At 42.6% G+C, this 17,408-nt stretch overlaps 1 protein-coding gene across 4 annotated transcripts in view; it reads left to right on the top strand.

Annotated features, from left to right (window-relative positions):
- The window catches only part of plekhh1 (pleckstrin homology domain containing, family H (with MyTH4 domain) member 1), a 163,406-nt gene that overhangs the window by 126,709 nt on the left and 19,289 nt on the right, over window positions 1-17,408 (top strand). For 2 of the 4 annotated variants that reach the window (XM_046412122.1, XM_046412121.1), the window contains 4 exons: window positions 7,036-7,212; window positions 15,763-15,825; window positions 16,994-17,143; window positions 17,242-17,325. In XM_046412122.1, the coding sequence (XP_046268078.1) occupies window positions 7,066-7,212; window positions 15,763-15,825; window positions 16,994-17,143; window positions 17,242-17,325 (444 nt within the window). In that variant the 5' untranslated portion in view covers window positions 7,036-7,065. Of the gene's footprint in view, window positions 1-2,128; window positions 2,543-7,035; window positions 7,213-15,762; window positions 15,826-16,993; window positions 17,144-17,241; window positions 17,326-17,408 lie in introns of those variants that run through there. The other 2 variants (XM_046412124.1, XM_046412120.1) reach the window with 2 other exon arrangements.

Below are 17,408 nucleotides of genomic sequence, written 5' to 3'. Positions count from 1 at the left end.
AGTCAGCAAATGTTTCTGTCATGACAAACGTATTTGGTGTGCACGGTAAACATTATAACTGTCAAGCATCATTACGAGCATGCCCACGTTTAGCACAAAGCACGGCTCACAGCCTCCAGCAAGGCTGTAAACTCTTACTAGCATCCACACGCGATAGAAAACCAGCCATAGCTAATGTCTTCGTAATATGGATATATGTTGGACTGAGTATTTGTGTCCCACGGCATCCTGATCCACTTTCAGCACACTCTGGCAGCTGTGGTTATTTGTGTACGTTCGCTGTCTGAGTGTGATTCCGTCTTCATGCATGCGCTCTGTGTTTGTGCCGTCAAGTCAGTGGATGCAGCAGGGTGTGTCACACCACTGCATGCTTATTACATTAACACGCAGACCTTCCAAAAAAGAAAAAAAAAGAAAAAAGAAAAAAAATTATACCACTTCCGTTCCATTTCAGGCTATATTTTAAGTAGATTTTGTTTTGCTGATATTGTACACTTGTACTTCTGTCATATGCGTCTGTCATACTCAGTGTCTGATGTGGATGTAGGCTAGAGGCTAATGTGAATTATTCATTTGGTTGTAACGTGCAACAGTTCAAATGCTCAGACAGACATTATAAATTGTTCCAGATGGAGATGTGCGAAGACTGCAGAGAAGAAACCAATCTTCCCACCAGGGCCACAAGTCTGCCTTTTTGATTAGGCCCCATTTGTTTCTAAACTGCACCGTTGATTAAAGCCTCTTGACTGTGAACTATTTCTGACATTTGTGGGAATCCTCGTGAGATTTTAGAGAATGAAGGCCGGCACTCCGAAGGGGATTGAAGACCTGAGCGCACTTTTTTGTGTTTCGTTGGTGTGGTCTCAAACTGTCCCAAATTATCCCCCTCACAATTCTTTTACTGCCCAGATAATGAATCATTACAGTTGCAAAGCTCCACACGGTGGTTTAACAACTTTTTATTCCAGTAAAGCCCAGCCTGCAAGTCTTGCCAATAAACAAACATATTGTAATTAGGCTACTTAAAACCCAAAAGTTGAACCTCTCAATGAGCTCTCATGGTGGTCTTAAATTCTTGATTTTCAATCAGAGTTAATGAACAGACTGCTTCAAATTACTGAGACAAAAATGTGCTTTCCTCATTGTTACTTGGATTTTTGACATCTGCTGTGCAGAATGATATACGTGCAAAGTTTTTAAATTCATCCGCTGGAGGGGGAATCTAAATTTGAGACGTGTGATTTGGTGACAAGCCGATCATGGTCCAAAAACATCGAGGGCGATGTGGAAACCTGAGACCGCGAAGGGATTTTCAGTGAGTTAGGAGACATCTTGTGACCCGAAGTTCAACTTTTTAAAATGAAAAATATCTGCAAGTTCATAGATTCTGAATTTTCCGCTGAGGGATTCAGAACAGATGTGTTTTTAAGAATTTTTAGCAACGCTAGCTGGATGTCCGTGTCAGCCTGTGGGTCAGTTCAGCCGCCACTTTGGTCCAGACCGAAGTATCTCAACGTCTGTTTGATGGATTGTACTGAAAGTTTGTACAGACATTCATGGGGCTCAGACTTTGTGTCCCGCTAACTTTTGTGATCCCCTGACATTTCCTCTAGTGCCATCATGAGGTTTGTGGTTCTGAGTGAAATGTCTCGAAAATTATTGGGAGGATTGCTGTAAAAATTTGTCCCGGACATTCATTCCCCCCCCCCCATCACATTTAAATGCAGTAACTGTGGGTGATCTCCCGCTTTTTCTACAAGCTTTCAGTTTGTTCTATAATTTGGTTTGTGACCAAATCCTTGAAAAACTATTCATGTAGCTAAATACTTTCCCATCAGCCTCAGCTGTGCAAGTAGGCTAGTTGTGCAGCTAAAGTTAGCATGTTAACCTGCTAACTTAAGATGGTGAACATACATTAGCAGACTTAATATTTGCTTAACAGCAGCATGTTAGCGTTGTCGCTATGAGCATGTTAGCATGCTGACCTTAACCCACAATTTATTACTCAAATTGGAGTGTTTTTATATATATATTTATGTCAAATATATCTGAAGGGGATCTTAAATTTTCACTGTCAGGGTATAAAACAAACTGCTTCTGTTAAAGTTTAGCTATCGTGCAACAGCTCGAAGAAGTCTTCACAAGACGTGTTTACATCCGAAAATAAAAATTCAGAGCCAGCCTCAGTGCAGTATCCTGAGCAGCTTCTGCACATGAAGGAGGGGGGCCTGAACTGCTGCGGAAATTTGATCCTGCAATGGGCCCTTTAAAGGAATATGGGATGAGTCTGTTGAATGGAGCTCAGAGTGAGTCCCGCTGAAGTCTGCGCTCCAGAGAAACCCCGAGGACAGCGAGCGGGACGGGGGTGACACGGGACATGTAACCCCGACGGACAGAAAATGAATGAGGAGTGAGAGCGCAGCGGAAGTCGACGGACTAAAGGAGAAGTTATGAGCCGAATTTCGACGGATTGCCGGTGAAGGTGTCCGTGAGCGGAGAAAGCCGACTGAGAGGGGAGGGGGAGCGCCAACAAAGTCACAAGGTAAAGTAACTGTGGAGGGCTCCGCTACAGGAGCGACCCGGTTCGTCTCTTTGCCTCCATCATATCACGCACTCGTTTCTGTTTTTGTTTTGTTTTTCTAAAATGCGGGTGCCAAAGAATAAATTTAACCCAGACGCAGGAGGTTGTTTGGGACAAAAGCCGCAGCTGCAGCTGAGTATTTTGAGTGGATGTCTGAAGTGGCTGAGCTCCGTTTCGCTGACTGACGGTTTTACGGTTGCTACTATTCTACTGAGCTGTGCGCGTCTGGCACACCTGTTGCTTGTGGCCTTTTTTGGACAAAATCTTTGCCACTACTTGCCCTTGAAACATTTATTATAGTTATATTGAGTCTATATGTGAATCCAGACAAGAAAATAAAAAAAAAACATCTTTGCGTGTTTATTTCTGCCACACGTGCACACTTTTAAGTTCTTCTCATCGTTGTGCGCATCTGGAGAAATCATGATGGTCCTCATCGCTGCATACATCAATCTGACTCCTCCAGCAGCGGCCGTAGCTTTTACTGAACACCTCACTAAGTTAAAACATGACCAGAAGACATATATTCTGTCTCACCTTGTATGCTTTGAGATGTCTTTTGCAGTAACTCATGCAAAGCAAAGCCTTTCTCATGCCCTGCAGTGCTGCAGCTGAGTCTTTCATGTGTGTGTGTGTGTGTGTGTGTGTGCAGGACAGAAGAGCTGCAGAGGTAGATGTTTACACCTCAGTACAGAAGAATGTCAGGGCCTGTGTTTAAGGCTGAGGCTGATAATGAGTGTGGTCAGTTTGCTGAGGCCTGTCATTAACCTGAGCTGGAAGAGGGCTGCAGGTTTGCTTTCTGGCTAAATGGTAGGAGGGGAGGATGTGGAGGAAAGATGGTAGGAGTGAAGGAAGGAAGGAAGGAAGGAAGGAGGGGAGAAGAGGGTGGGAAAGGTGCTGCAGGAGGAAAGGGCAGGAGGAAGGAAAGTGAGAGGTGCTGGAGGAGGAGTGGAGGAGGGAGGGGGTGAGGGAGATTAAAAAAGGGAGGAGGAGGAGGGAGACAAGATAAGATGACAAATGTTAGGAGGACAAAACATGAGGTGTATTAGTAATTTAAAAAGCAGGCCAAAGACTTGCATTGGCCTCTGCAGTGCTTTAAATGTCTAATTTGAGTAATTGCTCAGTTGAAAGTGCCTTTTGAGCCTGAATTATTACAAGATAACAATTAAAACTGGGGCAAACGCTGTTATTTAGAAAGTTTTGCAACATTCTGCCTTTGCTCCGAATAACAGAAACCTCTGAGCTTCACAGAACGGGGTCAAAGGTTAAGAAATTCCCCCCACTTTTATTTATAGGACTACATCCCAGCTGTAGCTGTAAAACAGGACCGAAATAGTGAGGCACTAATTTAAACAAAAGTGTTAGACCTACATGACCGGATGGGAGTCGACAGAGGTCCCCTTTGTTAAACATTTGGGGCCACAGAGGAGAAGATAAGACAATATTTAACACACCCGTACTTGACTCCTCGTGCTCTCAGATAGTTTGTCTTTGTCTTCTTTTGTACACACAGAGATCTGCCACGCTGACACCAATCTGCAGCGATTGACCCAGATTTACACACATGCTCCTGTGCTGTTTGATGGGAGTCTTGATGGGAGTGAAGGGGGGCGGGGGAGGGGCTGATGCCAAAATGTGGGGAAGCCAAGTTGGACCTCAGCAGAGACAACAACAGCGAGGATTTGAAATGTCTGGTGGGGATGATATCACTGAACCACCTAATCACTTACATCACCGCAGCTGCATGCTCAGCAGTGTGTCAGTGTGTGTGCGCACACATGAGTCTGTTTCCAATCTGTTTCAGTGTGCATCTCCATCTGTGTCTGTCTGTGCTCTGGTAAGCAATCGCTGAGGGGTTACGACTGGTCGGGGAGTGTGTGTTTGAATATGTGGTGATTGACGAGGTTCTAGTCAATGCAATGGCTGACTTGAGACTTGTGCTGCTTGCATCCTCTAAAGAGCAGCACACACACACACACACACACACGCACTGGAGCCTTTGGCTGAGAAAAGGTGCAGTCAGACAGTCCGGTCCTGCAACATGCAGACAGAAACGCCACAAACGCCATCCCGTCCAAACAATTTTAAAACAATTTCTGATAGCTTCCATATTTTGAATAAAAACTCTCCTTGCTGGGTATCCAATCTCACTCTGTCTGAGTAATAATGCAGTATAACTGTCAGTGTAGTCAGTGGAAAGCGGTTGTTGGCGATGGCAGCCGTAGAAACGATCCTGCTGGGATCGTTGCGGTGGCGTTTCCATTCAGTCGTCTTCCCCACTGTTTGCTCTGGCCGCTGTTGGGTGCAAGGTCTCGCAGCTAGATGGAAGTAAAGAAGCTCCCGGGGCTTTCGTGACCGTCGGCAGCCAGGAGAGGACTCACCATTCTGGGCTTCGGCTCCCCCCCCATGCACCTTCACACTCGCCCGCTCTGGGTGGCCCACGTCTTACCAAACATGGATCTATCATGCAGATCCTGGAAAGCTTGTTACTGTTGTCTTTGCTTCTTTTTCCACGCCTCCCACCTGAATGTTTCCAGCAGTGACATAATATGCCAGAAAGACAGAAGACACTGCAGAAGAGAATAGTATTTATCAGATCGTGTGCTGACTCAGCGAAAAACTGTCCACTGCCTCTCTGTAAACCTTCCCACAATGGAGGGTTATGCTCATGCAAAAGGAGAAAATGACTCCATTTTAAATCTTTACAAAAGCTACATTACTCCCACACACACAGTGAAAATGACCTCTTTCTTGACAGGCTCGTGATGTGGAGTTGATTTTATCCTTGTGCACTCCGCTGCAGCTAAGATTTGTGGCCTTTTGTAACCTCTGGTTGCCTGCTTTCTTCTGCCTGCTCACGAGAAACGTTAACTTTGCTTTTTCTGATTATTCAGTTGGGTTCCTTGCACTGATTGGCATGAAGTGTAACAGCCCACTTGTGTCCAACTAGTAGGGAGTGCTAAGGGATTTGTTCCGGTGAGAATTAGCATGGCAGTGCTGAGAATGTTTGACCATCAAATGGCTTGTTTGCACCCAGCTGTTAGTTCTCCTGGAGGAGGGCCTGGCCTCTTCTGTCCTGACTTGCCCCAGTGTGGCGCAGCAGGGCTCATTCAAGTGGTCTGACTTCCCTTCTTCCCCACGCTGGCGTCCTGCAGTACTTGACCTTCATACCCTCCAGTCTGCCCCAGAGAGAGAGACGTTGGTAGCTGGACCTTGAGTGTTCGGCCTGCATACAGCGGTCGGCTGGCAAAACCTCCACATGCATGACTTCTGTAATTTGTTTGCTAGGCCTGTATTTATGAGCATGCTAATTGTAGGGAGTGCCATGGTGCAGTTATAGTCACTGGACTTTGAACGTCTGCTGTTCTGCTGACAGTGTCTGACCACACTTTCGATCCATCTGTCTTTCTGTATGAATACTGTTTAACTTTTTCACTTCCTTAAACTTCATTTGGCTTCCTTTTTACTAAATGATGTGCAGACTTTCACTTTAAAATCTCACTCATCTCTGCATCGTCACTGAGCTGATTGCTTTGGCTACTTTTATCTCAAGATAGTCAGACTTTTACTGAGCTCACGCAGCAGTACCTTAAGTTTTGTGAATGAGTATCTGTTCAGAGAAAAACAGCCACTCGTCAGTCCTCCTCAGGTAAAAATAACCTCTGCGTCCCAGTTTCCCACATTCAGCACTCGGCCCATTCATTCTCACACATTCTTTTCTCTTTTCTTTGCTAAGGCGAGCTGACGGCCCCCTTTTCTAGCTGTGATGGGACTGTCATGCAGAAAGACACCATTGTGCTGCGCAGGATCGTGTTTCAGTCTTGCCTTGTAATTAAGAAGGGATTGCACGGCTTGGGAGTTGTGCATGGGGAGGGGGTAGGGACCAAGGGATTGGGTTAGTAGGTAATTTGGCTAAAAAGCAGAGCGCTGACCTGCTTTGTAGCTGGCAGGCCTGGGAGCCGGCACACATGAACCCAACTCCCCCGCTGACACACAGCCTCCCTGCTGAGGTTTTGTTCAGTGTGTGTGGGCATGTGCAGAGACTGCGGACAAAAAGGAAAGAAAGGATCCGGCTGTGTCGGCCTCTCTAAGCCGTGTGTTACGTGTTTGTATGTATGCTTCTTTGTGGTTACATGTCAAAGAGCAGTGCAGAAAGTGAGAGGAAGCTTTCATTAAACTTGTGCCATTGTGGACTCACCATAAGTTAGTGTTTGCTTTACTCACAGTTCTTCAATGAATCATGGGAAGTGAGGTCAGCAAACAGCATTTGTAAAGGTTAAGTCACTTTTTTCTCCTCTTGCGATGTAACTCAAAACGGAAGCTTGACTGTTTGAAGGAATTCCATCACAGTATCCTGTTGGGGATGATGTTGCTGCCGAAACCCAAATCGGACAAACCATGCATATGAGCATGTAGGGCTGAGTAGACTTGTGTTTTTCTGTCTGTCGGTGCAGAGTCCAGAGGCAGAGCTCTGAATCCTCGCCATGGCTGACGTGCTGGAGAACGGCAGCGGCTCTGGAGCCGTCAGAGTGGCCAGCGTGGATTGGCAGAAACGGTGCGTCGCTCTGGAGATGCAGCTGCTGAGGTTCCGGCTCCAGGCGGGGAAAATCCGGGAGCTGCTGGCAGAGAAGGTAAGAGAGAGAATTTTAGTCTCCTGGAGCCAGTTGCACCAGTCCTTGACGAGTTTAAACTTGGTCTTGTTAAATTATCAGTGCTGATTTTGTGGAGGTTTACTTAATTAATTAAAAGAGGTCACACTCTTTGACTGTATATAGAGATGGACGACATGACAGCTCCCTAAAGGTGAAGCCACACACACACTCTCTCCACACTCTGACCTCGTGTTTGAATTATATCATTTTTATTGTATATAGCAATCACACTAATGTTGTTGTCAGGAATTCATTTGTCCACAGCAATTATGGGAAAGTCTGATTCTGCGACAGTCCGCGATGCAACAAAGGTCTTAACCCACATGAGCGCCCCGTGGTTGACTAGATTGAAACTTAGAAATGGTTTTACTGGAGAAACCCAATCCTGATGTGAGTACTTAGTCACTCACTTCAAAAACTTAATATATGTGCAAGAAGCCCTTTGAAGCTACTACCTCCATCTGCTCATGAAGGAGCACAACAATCTCAAGCCAGATGGGACACGTGGTTTGTCCAAGAAGGTTAGCGGAGCTTCTCAAAGCCTGGAAACAGACGCTGCTCAGAAATTAATTAATTTGTGCTTGCGTTCTCGTCCCTTTTCTCACTACCAACGGCTTGAGATTTTAGGTGAGAGTCAGAACAAAGACTGACCAGTCAACGTAAAACTTTCTCTTTCTTGCCAAGCCAGAGACCTGGTGTGTTAACAGTAAGTAAGTTTCATAAACATTTTTGTAAGGATGAAAGGATGAGAGTTAAAGGGATTTTTAGTAAGATTGGTGATGGGACTCTGATTTGGCATAAATAACGTAAAATGAGCTGAATCTGTGGCTGTCATGGTTCTTTCATCTTCAGAACAAAGCCATGACACAAGATATTCTGACCAAACGCTGTGCAGATTTCATTGCCTCATCCTCTTCTTTTCCTTCTGGCAGTGTGTTTTTTAAGTGTTTGATGCACGAGGAGTCAATTAAAGCATGTGACTCAGTTAGAAATACAGGTGCGGACGATTGTGTGTTTATGCGTGTGCGTAAAGACAGACGAGATTACTCAGCCTATTTGGTAAACACTCGGTCCACTCATTCTGTGTCATCAGAAGTTGGCTACAATTGCAGCCAAGATGAATATTTAACATTTAACTCATCACTTCTGGTGCTTCCCCGCAAGTTTGGGAAATAACCGCCAGCCGCCGGCCAAATGCTTGTAAAGTTGTGGCTGTTGTAAAGCCTAACTACCAGACACTTTGGAAAGCAATCAACTGTCATCAGGAGGTTCTGCTCTGCTCTGAAGGTTTGTCGGTGAAAGAGTGGAAGTGTTTGGGTTAGAAGAATGAGGAGTGAGTGTAGAGGCAGAAAAACTCTTCCCCTGTCCTGACTTTTCTGCAGTTGATTTCTCTTGTAGCTTCACGAGTTCAAACAGTCTGGAGCTGCTTTAATTTGTCGTGCTCTGTCTGTATCATCTCTAATGCTGGGGCGTTTGAGTGGTTAATTCAGTCAGTGAGCAGGATGTTTACAGTCCAAACATGACCCGGTGTCTGATAAGAGCAGGATGACTCCTTGTTGTGTCCTCTGTCAGGTTCTGTCAGGCCTCCAGTTCGACTGAGAGATCGCATGTAACACTAATATCACACTGAGAACTGTGAAAGTCATTAATAAAAGGTTCTTCCACTGTAATAAACTCAGAAGAGTAGCTACACCAGCCAAAGGGATTTGGCACAACTTGGCAACCTTAAAGTTTATGATCTTCAATGTGATGTTATGTATTAAAGAATATCTCGGATGATGTTTTCTACATATTTCATGCTATCAAAAATGTCATGAATCGCCTAAAAACCAACAATGAATTGATCCTTCAAACAAATATTGTCTGTAAAGCCTGATAAACTTTCTTTCTTTTTGCTTCAGACCTCCGTTGCTGTCCAGAAACGATTAAGAACCCAACATGGCGTTGCACTGGGCGACGTGTAACCTTGTTCTAGATCTCTAAATCATCGTCCACCTGCCTGAATTGTTCAGCAGTTCAAGTACTGTAGGTCCTGTGTTCACTGACAGCTGCTTCCAACTGCAGAAGTGATAAAGTTCTAAAGGATAGAGTTGTGGGACGTCGATTAATTCTCAAGAGTTTTTTTTTTGACGATGAGACAGATTTAGAATAAGCCTTAAACTGTACCCACAAACCCACTGGCCATTAGTTCCAGCTCACCGTGCCTCATTAAAAAGTGGTAATAGTGGTTAGCTACCTACTAAGGGCGATGATCAGGCAAATCGCAGAGATCATGATGTTGTTTCACTGTCCTTTTACTTCTGTTTCCAAACTTTACACAGTCTCATTGATGAGCAGATCCAAACAACTCGGCATGACGTATGTGAGTGATAGCCAGCAACATGAAGCGTACGCAAAAACGACCCATCTTTAATTAAATATTGCAATTTAAATGTGAAAGTGGAGAGTTCCGTCGTTATTTTAAGTCCAGCTACAGTCTATGGGGTATTTCAAAACAGTCACAGTATATAGTGTGGATCATGATTGCACACTGGTGTCTTGATATATCCATAATAAATGGGGAAGTAAAGTCTGGATGATATCCAGCTGTACAGGTTCTCATAAGTCTTTCTTTATATATATTTATATAATAGCTTTTAATTTTTTGGTGAAAAATATTAACTTTTAATTGATTCTATGGATGACTGAAAATAACATCCACAGAATGGATTACATCACTCGTTACTGATTGATTAGTCGGAAATTAGCTAACTTAGGTCAAATTGAACAGATGAAGCGAAACGAAACGCAATTCAGCCTAATTATCAGGCTAATGAACATGGGGAATTTTGTTTGCTTTGGACCCGTCCTACAGACACCGTGTATTAATCTGCAGCTGAAAATTTACATTTACTGGAAAACTTGCCTGATACCAGACTGACTCGCCACACTCCGCTTCCGTCAGTTGATTCGATGGAGTGGACAGATTCAAAGGTCTGGACCCAGACTGCTGGAAAACTGCAGTTCCCAGCCTACTCGGCCTAAGTATATGTTTGTGAGCTGTTTTTAAAAAACGTATGTCTTCAGTAGGATAAAGAGGGCCGAGTGCCACAGAAACGGTATGGAAATCAGCCTGTACTGAGAGTACACAGAATAAGCCTTATTATCCCTTAGCTGCTATTAAAACCATTGGTTGCTTTGCCTTATTCAGAAGTCGTATCACCACACACAGTTGTACATGTGTACTGTACTTATGTACTCCTAGCTCATGATGCCAAGAAAAGAAGGGAGCTCCAGCTTTATAAAAATGGACTAATTACAAAAAAACACACTCAGCATAAGCGTTATTTCAAGATAAATCTTCTCTTTGGCCATGTTGCGAAGAAAAGAAGGTCCAAATATTTTTATTTATTTATTGTTTCAGAAACAGCCTAATTAATCTCCTCTTATAAACACACACACACACACACAGCCCTTAGCTGGGTTTAAGTGGAGGCCCGTGCTGCTGAGTGTGTTTTTCTGAGTTTTTTTGTGTTTTTGTGTGTGTGTGTGTGTAGTGGGGGGGTTGTGCTGAGTGACTACCATTCCGTCATGTTATTGCTGTTTGGAAAGTCTGCTTCATGCTCTTCATCTCCTCTCTTGCCAAGTTAGGAGTGTTTTACGCATTGACCCACTTTGGTATGGAAAAACCTGAAAAAAAGTTGACGTGGTTGCCTGTGACATGGCATTTATCCCCAGAGGTTGACTGAGAGTGAGGCAGAAGTGAGGGAGAAGGAGATGCCCCATTTGCCTTGTGAGGAGTGTAATGGGACGAGTACTCTGACACAGATTTTTTTGTTTTTTTTAAAGTTTTTACTGTGGATTAGGAAAGTGCAATCGACAGCTGTCAGCCGGTGGCCTGTAAAAACAGAAACCTCTCCATGCGCAAATAACTGGAAGAGATTGGAAAGTGACTCGGAGAGAAAGTAGTGTCTGTTCTGGTGCCAAAGTGACACAACTTTATAGTTAAAAAAAGAAAAAAATTGATTTAAAACAGTAAGTCAGTCCGCTCTAGATTTAAAGGCTTTTTACATTTGTTGACATCACAAATTTAGGTTTCAGTTTCAGAGTTTGGTTTAGAGCTGGGAAAAGTAGAGACTCACTCAAGATTTGAGCCCTCATGAGTGCCTTACTGGCATGAAACCAACAAAGTTTCAGCCCTACAGGGTTTTCATCAGGCAATTGGCTAAGATGAATTAGATCATAGTCAACTGATTGCAAATACAGAAAACAACACTAAAGGTCAGGTCAGCCGGATGGTGCGTTGTTCCATATGGCTGCACTGGAAGGCGTAGTGAAAAGCTGGGCGTCATAGAGAGAGAGGAGACGTGATAATGTAATGCTGTTGCTCTCTCTCTGACAGAAGTACTGTAGGTGTGTCAAGAGTACAAAAAGAAAACTCTGAATTTTTCTATAAGCTCTAACATCCAGATTACAATAAATAATGAATTAAGCATCGCCAGGGAGGGACCTTTGAGAGAAAAGGATTACAGCAACATCTTAATATCAGAATCCCCACCGAGGCTGTTTGGAAACAGAGCATTGAGGGAATATATCGGGGAAGTTTGGCTTTGAGTCTCGAATGTTTTCACTCGGCTTTCCCAGAATGCAGAAATACGTCATTCAGAGGAATCTTTTAGTTCGGTGCTGTTCCCACTTCAAGGTTTCCTTTCATTACTTGGATGATAATCTAATACTACACAAATTAGATTAATCTGAATCGTATGCCTCACGTGGCTCAAGGAGCAAAACACTGTTAATTTGACTCAGACCAGTGGTGTCCATAAGCGAGGACAACTGCAGGAAGGTCACTAGGTTCACGTTTTTGTGTATATAAACATTTATTTTCATGAGAGGATTTGTTTGGATCAGCTCTTTCTAATAGGTCAACTGCCTCAGTCTGTTTGTCGTGTTAGCTGTCTTATAGTCTGTATTTAACACTGTGAGGGACAGGCTAAGAGCTGCTCTCCTTGTGAGGTTTTATGTCTGGTGTTTATCTGTTTTTGCACGGCCATTTCATCAGCTTTCTCACTGATTTAAATGCCCTTAAATGCTGATGTCTTCCATAGCATTCACACTGAGTGGTTTCTTTGTTTTATTCTCTAATGACCGAGGTGGTCATTACTAACTATCAGCCGTAGCAGCTGTTTTTTCACAGTAAAACCAGTATTGGGTGACTTCTTTTCTACCTTCTCCACTGTTAAAAATAATGTCCTTTGTTATCAGTGTCACTAAAGCCCACAAGTAGTAGACAAAGGCCAGTTTTACCAACACATTTTCAGATCCTGATCAACTAAAGTGTGTAGAGAAATAGAGAGGAAAGTTGAGGAAAAACTGAGACAGTAAAATCCAGTCTACAAGATCAGATCTCAAATCAGTTGGCAGTAACAGTAAACAGATATTTAGCTGTGAAAGATCCATTAGCTGCCTGTTAAACAGATGATCTGGTGTCTGTAGCCTCCTCCCAATCTTATCTCCACCTCCTTGGATATTATCTGTCGCTGAGGAATCCATACTAAGGCAAAGGGGGCAACGTTCAGCTTCCCTACAGGATTACTCTGCATAAGTATCCTTAAACAAAATTATTTACCTTCACTCTGTCATTTTGAGTTAGAATTTCAGTTAGAGAAAGAGTAAATGACAGGCTGTTGATATTGAATATTTTTGTTATTGTCAGTAAATCCCATCAAAAGGCCCAAAAGAGTTAAATATTTAAAAGGAGCTAAATCATTTTCCTAAAACAGCTGGTCTCTTTAATTTTAAGTCAGTCAAACAAAGTAAATTTACAGGGGGCTATTTTTAGCCTCTTCTTCGTTGACAGTCAGAAAAATGTCGAATATCACGAGACTTACCCTTAAAGTCTGGTATTATATACAACTTAAACCGCTAATACAAAGCTTTGCGAAACATGACTCCCACCTCATCAATTTTCAGCTTTCTCAGCAGTAGAAGCAAGTGTGTCGGCCTGACAGATGCTGGATTGCAGACATAGTTGTCTCGTGCCTGCTCAGCAACTCACAGGCCTCAACAGTTGGACTCTGTGGTGACTAAACAGACAGACACAGACAAAAGAGAGAGATAAACTGACAGCACTACCTTACACAGCCTGTATCCATATCTGATGACCTCAAGGTTACAGAAGTCACTTTGTTACTATCAGTTAGGCTGTTTAAGTAGGAACTCAAGGCAGAGGTGATATGTATCAGTGATTTCCAATCAGGGGTCCTTCTACAATTGCAGTGGACACATTTAGAAGTAACTTAATTACTTTGAAGGCATTTAAGTTCTTCTTTCATTAGTAAATAACAAACAAATTGAGGCATCTGCAACATGAACAACTGAAAGCTTAAAGTAGTGAATATACAGTTCAAATAGTTACCTAAAAAGAGCTAAATATTGTCTAAATTGGGAACTAGAAATTGCTAAAAATGCTTAGAAAAGTTTTCTGGATTAACACTTGAAATATTTTCCTAAAAGTATTCAAAAAGAAAAAGAATATAAAGTTCAAATAGTTAGCTGAAAGTTACAGATAAACTAAAGTTAAGATAGTTGCTAGTTGCTATAGTAACAGCAACAAATACATATGCTAATAGTAACAGATACATGGTTGAAAGCAGTTAGCTAAAGCTAAAGGTCAGGGACAAACTGATAGCCAAATCCTGGACAAATGTGGACATAGCTAAAAATGACAAGTTGGATGTATAAATAGCTAAAAGTAACAAAAGTTTGAAGGAGTTAGCCAAAACTAATGGATGAAAATAATTGGGTAAAGGTAGTCTAATCGATAAGGGAGATAAATATATTAAATAAATGGTGAAAGAGCTAACAGTAACAGATAAATGGTTTAGAAATGGTGAAGGAGTTCAGTTGTACAAAAAAACGAAGACCCAGCGATGTATGAGAAAACATAGTTAAGGTTGTGCTGATGAAGATGTTGTTGAATTTGTGTGAGAAGGCTATGAGTCAAAAACCACTTGGGAGCCACTGCTGTAGGCTAATGGTCTCCTCCTTCTGCCAGCTTCCAAAAAAATGCCTTAATGGGAGGCCACTTAAATCCCAGTTGTTGCTAAATCTGCTCTCTGCAACTTTGTTAGAAGCTTCCCAGTCCTGATATCACCACCTCTTTTGAGCTCAGTATGAATTGGAGAATTATGAGTGACTTAAAAGACCTTTGCCTTGTGTTACTTAATGTATGACCCTCTGGCGAGCTCAAACCACCTCCACCGTCTGACCTCTAACTTCTCCTCAAACTGGATGTGGCAGCTTTTTTTAGGCTGTCCGATGTGTTTTTCTCACAACCACATCTAACATCTGTTCTACATTGTGACTTCTGAGGAACTTTATGCTCACGTTAAGTGCTTGCTTGCCTCTCCTATTTTAGTTTTTTGAAAAGAGGACAAAGTGCTGTTTGCTCTTTGGCTCATGCTCGGGTAAAGCCTTTGACTCACGACAAAGGCTTTTGACCTTGAGGATGAAGAGTCATCCAACCACTAACCATCAACATGCACTCTGGCTTTAGCGAGTGCTAATCCAGCTGCGAGGAAGCCTAAGAAATTTGTGAGAGAATTCTGGGAATCAGGGGGCCTTTATGGAGTTGACAAGAAGAGAGGGGGAAAAAAAGGTAGCAAAGTGAAGAGAAACAAAAATGACGGGAGGAATTCAAATCTATCTCTCAGAGTGAATCCATTAGTATGTTTGTTCTCCTTTCACACGGGTCACTGAGCTCAAAAGAAAAGGAGCCCTGTGTTGAACTTGTGTGTGCAAGCATTTAGGGCTATTTTGCGCATATACTTGTGTTTATGTGTGCTTGTGTGATAGTGAGTGGCTTGGTGAGAGAGAAGGCACTTCCAGATGTGTGTGCATACTTGCAGGGTGGACAGCGTTTGCCTTTGAAAGCATGAGTATGCATGCTTGCACAAAAGGTGACGCAAGCTTGTGCACACACATGGTGGCATTCTTCTGTCAGAGTGTTTTTTGACCAGCAGCAGCAGCAGCGTGAAAGATTTTCAGCCTCCTCTGAGCGCCTCTCTGCTGCTACAGTATGTCCACGCCCTTCTGCTATAAGATCCACACCTTGTTACACAGTGAATTAAATAATTCTTCTTCTTATTATTATTTGTGTTGTGCTGTTTCTTCACTTAGTCTGTCTTTTAGTCTTTTTACTTATCCCTTTATTATTACATTGATTCACCAAGATTTTCATTTCATTAGCAGTGTTTTCCTAACATGCTTGTTCTGTTAAAGCTTCCCACTACATTAATCTTGTCGATGTCCTCCCTATGGCAGTAGTGATTATGAAGGATTAAGTGTGTCTGCCTGAATCTGTAGGTGTGTTTTCCTGAAGGCAGACTTGTAGCTTGGTGGTCTACCTGTCTAACAGGGTCTTTCGTGGCAGGTTATGGGATGTGTCAGAACCTGTTGTTCTCGGCTGTAGGGGAAATGTAATGTAACTCTGGACAATTGGCTGACCTGTGTCCAGGACCATTTTTACCTCATTTGTCTCTATTCCAGATGCAGGAACTGGAGCAGAGGGTGATGGAGGCTGACCAGCGGGCTGAGAGTGCCGAGAAACAGGTAGAGGGGGATTTCTCCACCTTTTGACCACATCTTGTGAAATATTAAAGAATAATTCCAAAAAAATTTGAATGTGGCAACGTCATCAAAAAGAGGTTTGACAGGGCAAGAAACACGATGAGTCATATAGCCAAAGCTTATGAAGGCAAACTGTGAAAGTATCTCTGCACTTTCTGTTTACACACCAACTTCCTGGTTCAACTATGAAAACCCAAAGCTCTCTGAACATACTCTCAGCTGTTATAAGGTTATATTTCCAGGTTTTGATGATAACATTTTTTTGTCACTTTGGACTAAATGTAATGTAATGTAATGTAAAATCTGCCATACTCGCTGTTTTTCCTTACGCAGGGTTACCACTGATTTACTTTTGGTTTTTGCCTCAGAAGTGTCTTAATAATAATAATTTGGCTAAACTGTTGTTAACTGTAATTAGTTTGCTAGGTTCTTGGGCCTCAGCAATTACTTGGGAAACTACAGTTATTATAACTACATTATAGTTAGAACTGCAAAAGTAAGACCAAGTAGAAATAAACTGGAATTATTAATAGTAGAAGTATCAAAGGAGAAAATATAATCTGAAATTTACTCAAATTAAGTTATGGAGATTATATTGATGAGGGTTTTATGTGTAGCAAAAGCTAAAAATCATATTTTTCCTCAAAATTTAAAAGTTGCTGCATTTTCCTATTGAGTTATTTAGCAATGAATCAAGTAACTCAACTCAAACTTCAGGAACCGTGTGAAGTTTCATGCTCAACTTTGAGAAGAAATCCTAAAATTGGGATCCATAACATCATACCATCAGTTGGATTTTGTGTTTTTGTTGGACTCATCACCACTAAGTAGAAGTCAACCTTTGATGGGTGGTTTGAGGATGAGAAATCCCACACAGTACGTGACACATGCTCTGTTTCTCTTGCGGCTGTGTTTAATCTTGGATTTGCTGTCATTAGTGGCTGCTCCAGGTGTTTCTGTAAGTGGTAATTTAATGATGCCCTTTCTTTAAAAACAAGAAATACCTAAGGTCTTAGAAAAAAGCTTTTTCTCGTCAGCGTTGGCAGAAAGTATCCTCAGTGTTTTCTTCCTGGCTTTGTGTGGTGCCCGTCAAAACTAAATGAACTGTGCAAATTTGAGCTGTCTTTTGGCCTCTAATTATGCATTTCAGATCCATGTCATGGAAGAAAAGCTGAAGTCTGCAAACATAGAAACTAGCGAAACGGAAAGCTCGCAGTGCAGAAAGTATCAAGACCTGACCAGTCAGGTTCAAGAAAAAGATGCTGTGATAAAGAGATTAGAGATGCAGCTGGAAAAACAGGTATGGATGGAGCCATCAGATGAGAAACACGAATGTCCATTTATGTGCATAAAATGCAGTTTGAACTAATCCACAAAACCTGTTTCCTCTGACCGCAGATCTTAGTCAGAGCCCAGGAGGCAAAAATTATTGAGGAGAAGGCGGCCAAGATTAAAGACTGGGTCACCTTTAAGCTTAGAGAGGTAAGCTCACACATGTATCGATACACCTCTGACTGAAGTAAGAGCCTCTGGGAAAGCTCTTACCCTGACGAGAGACATTATCT

Source organism: Scatophagus argus, chromosome 15 (assembly GCF_020382885.2).
Source record: "Scatophagus argus isolate fScaArg1 chromosome 15, fScaArg1.pri, whole genome shotgun sequence".
NCBI classification, from domain to species: Eukaryota; Metazoa; Chordata; class Actinopteri; family Scatophagidae; genus Scatophagus; species Scatophagus argus.
The sequence above is the reverse complement of the archived record's forward strand: the minus strand, read 5'-3'. Positions and strand labels throughout refer to the sequence as shown.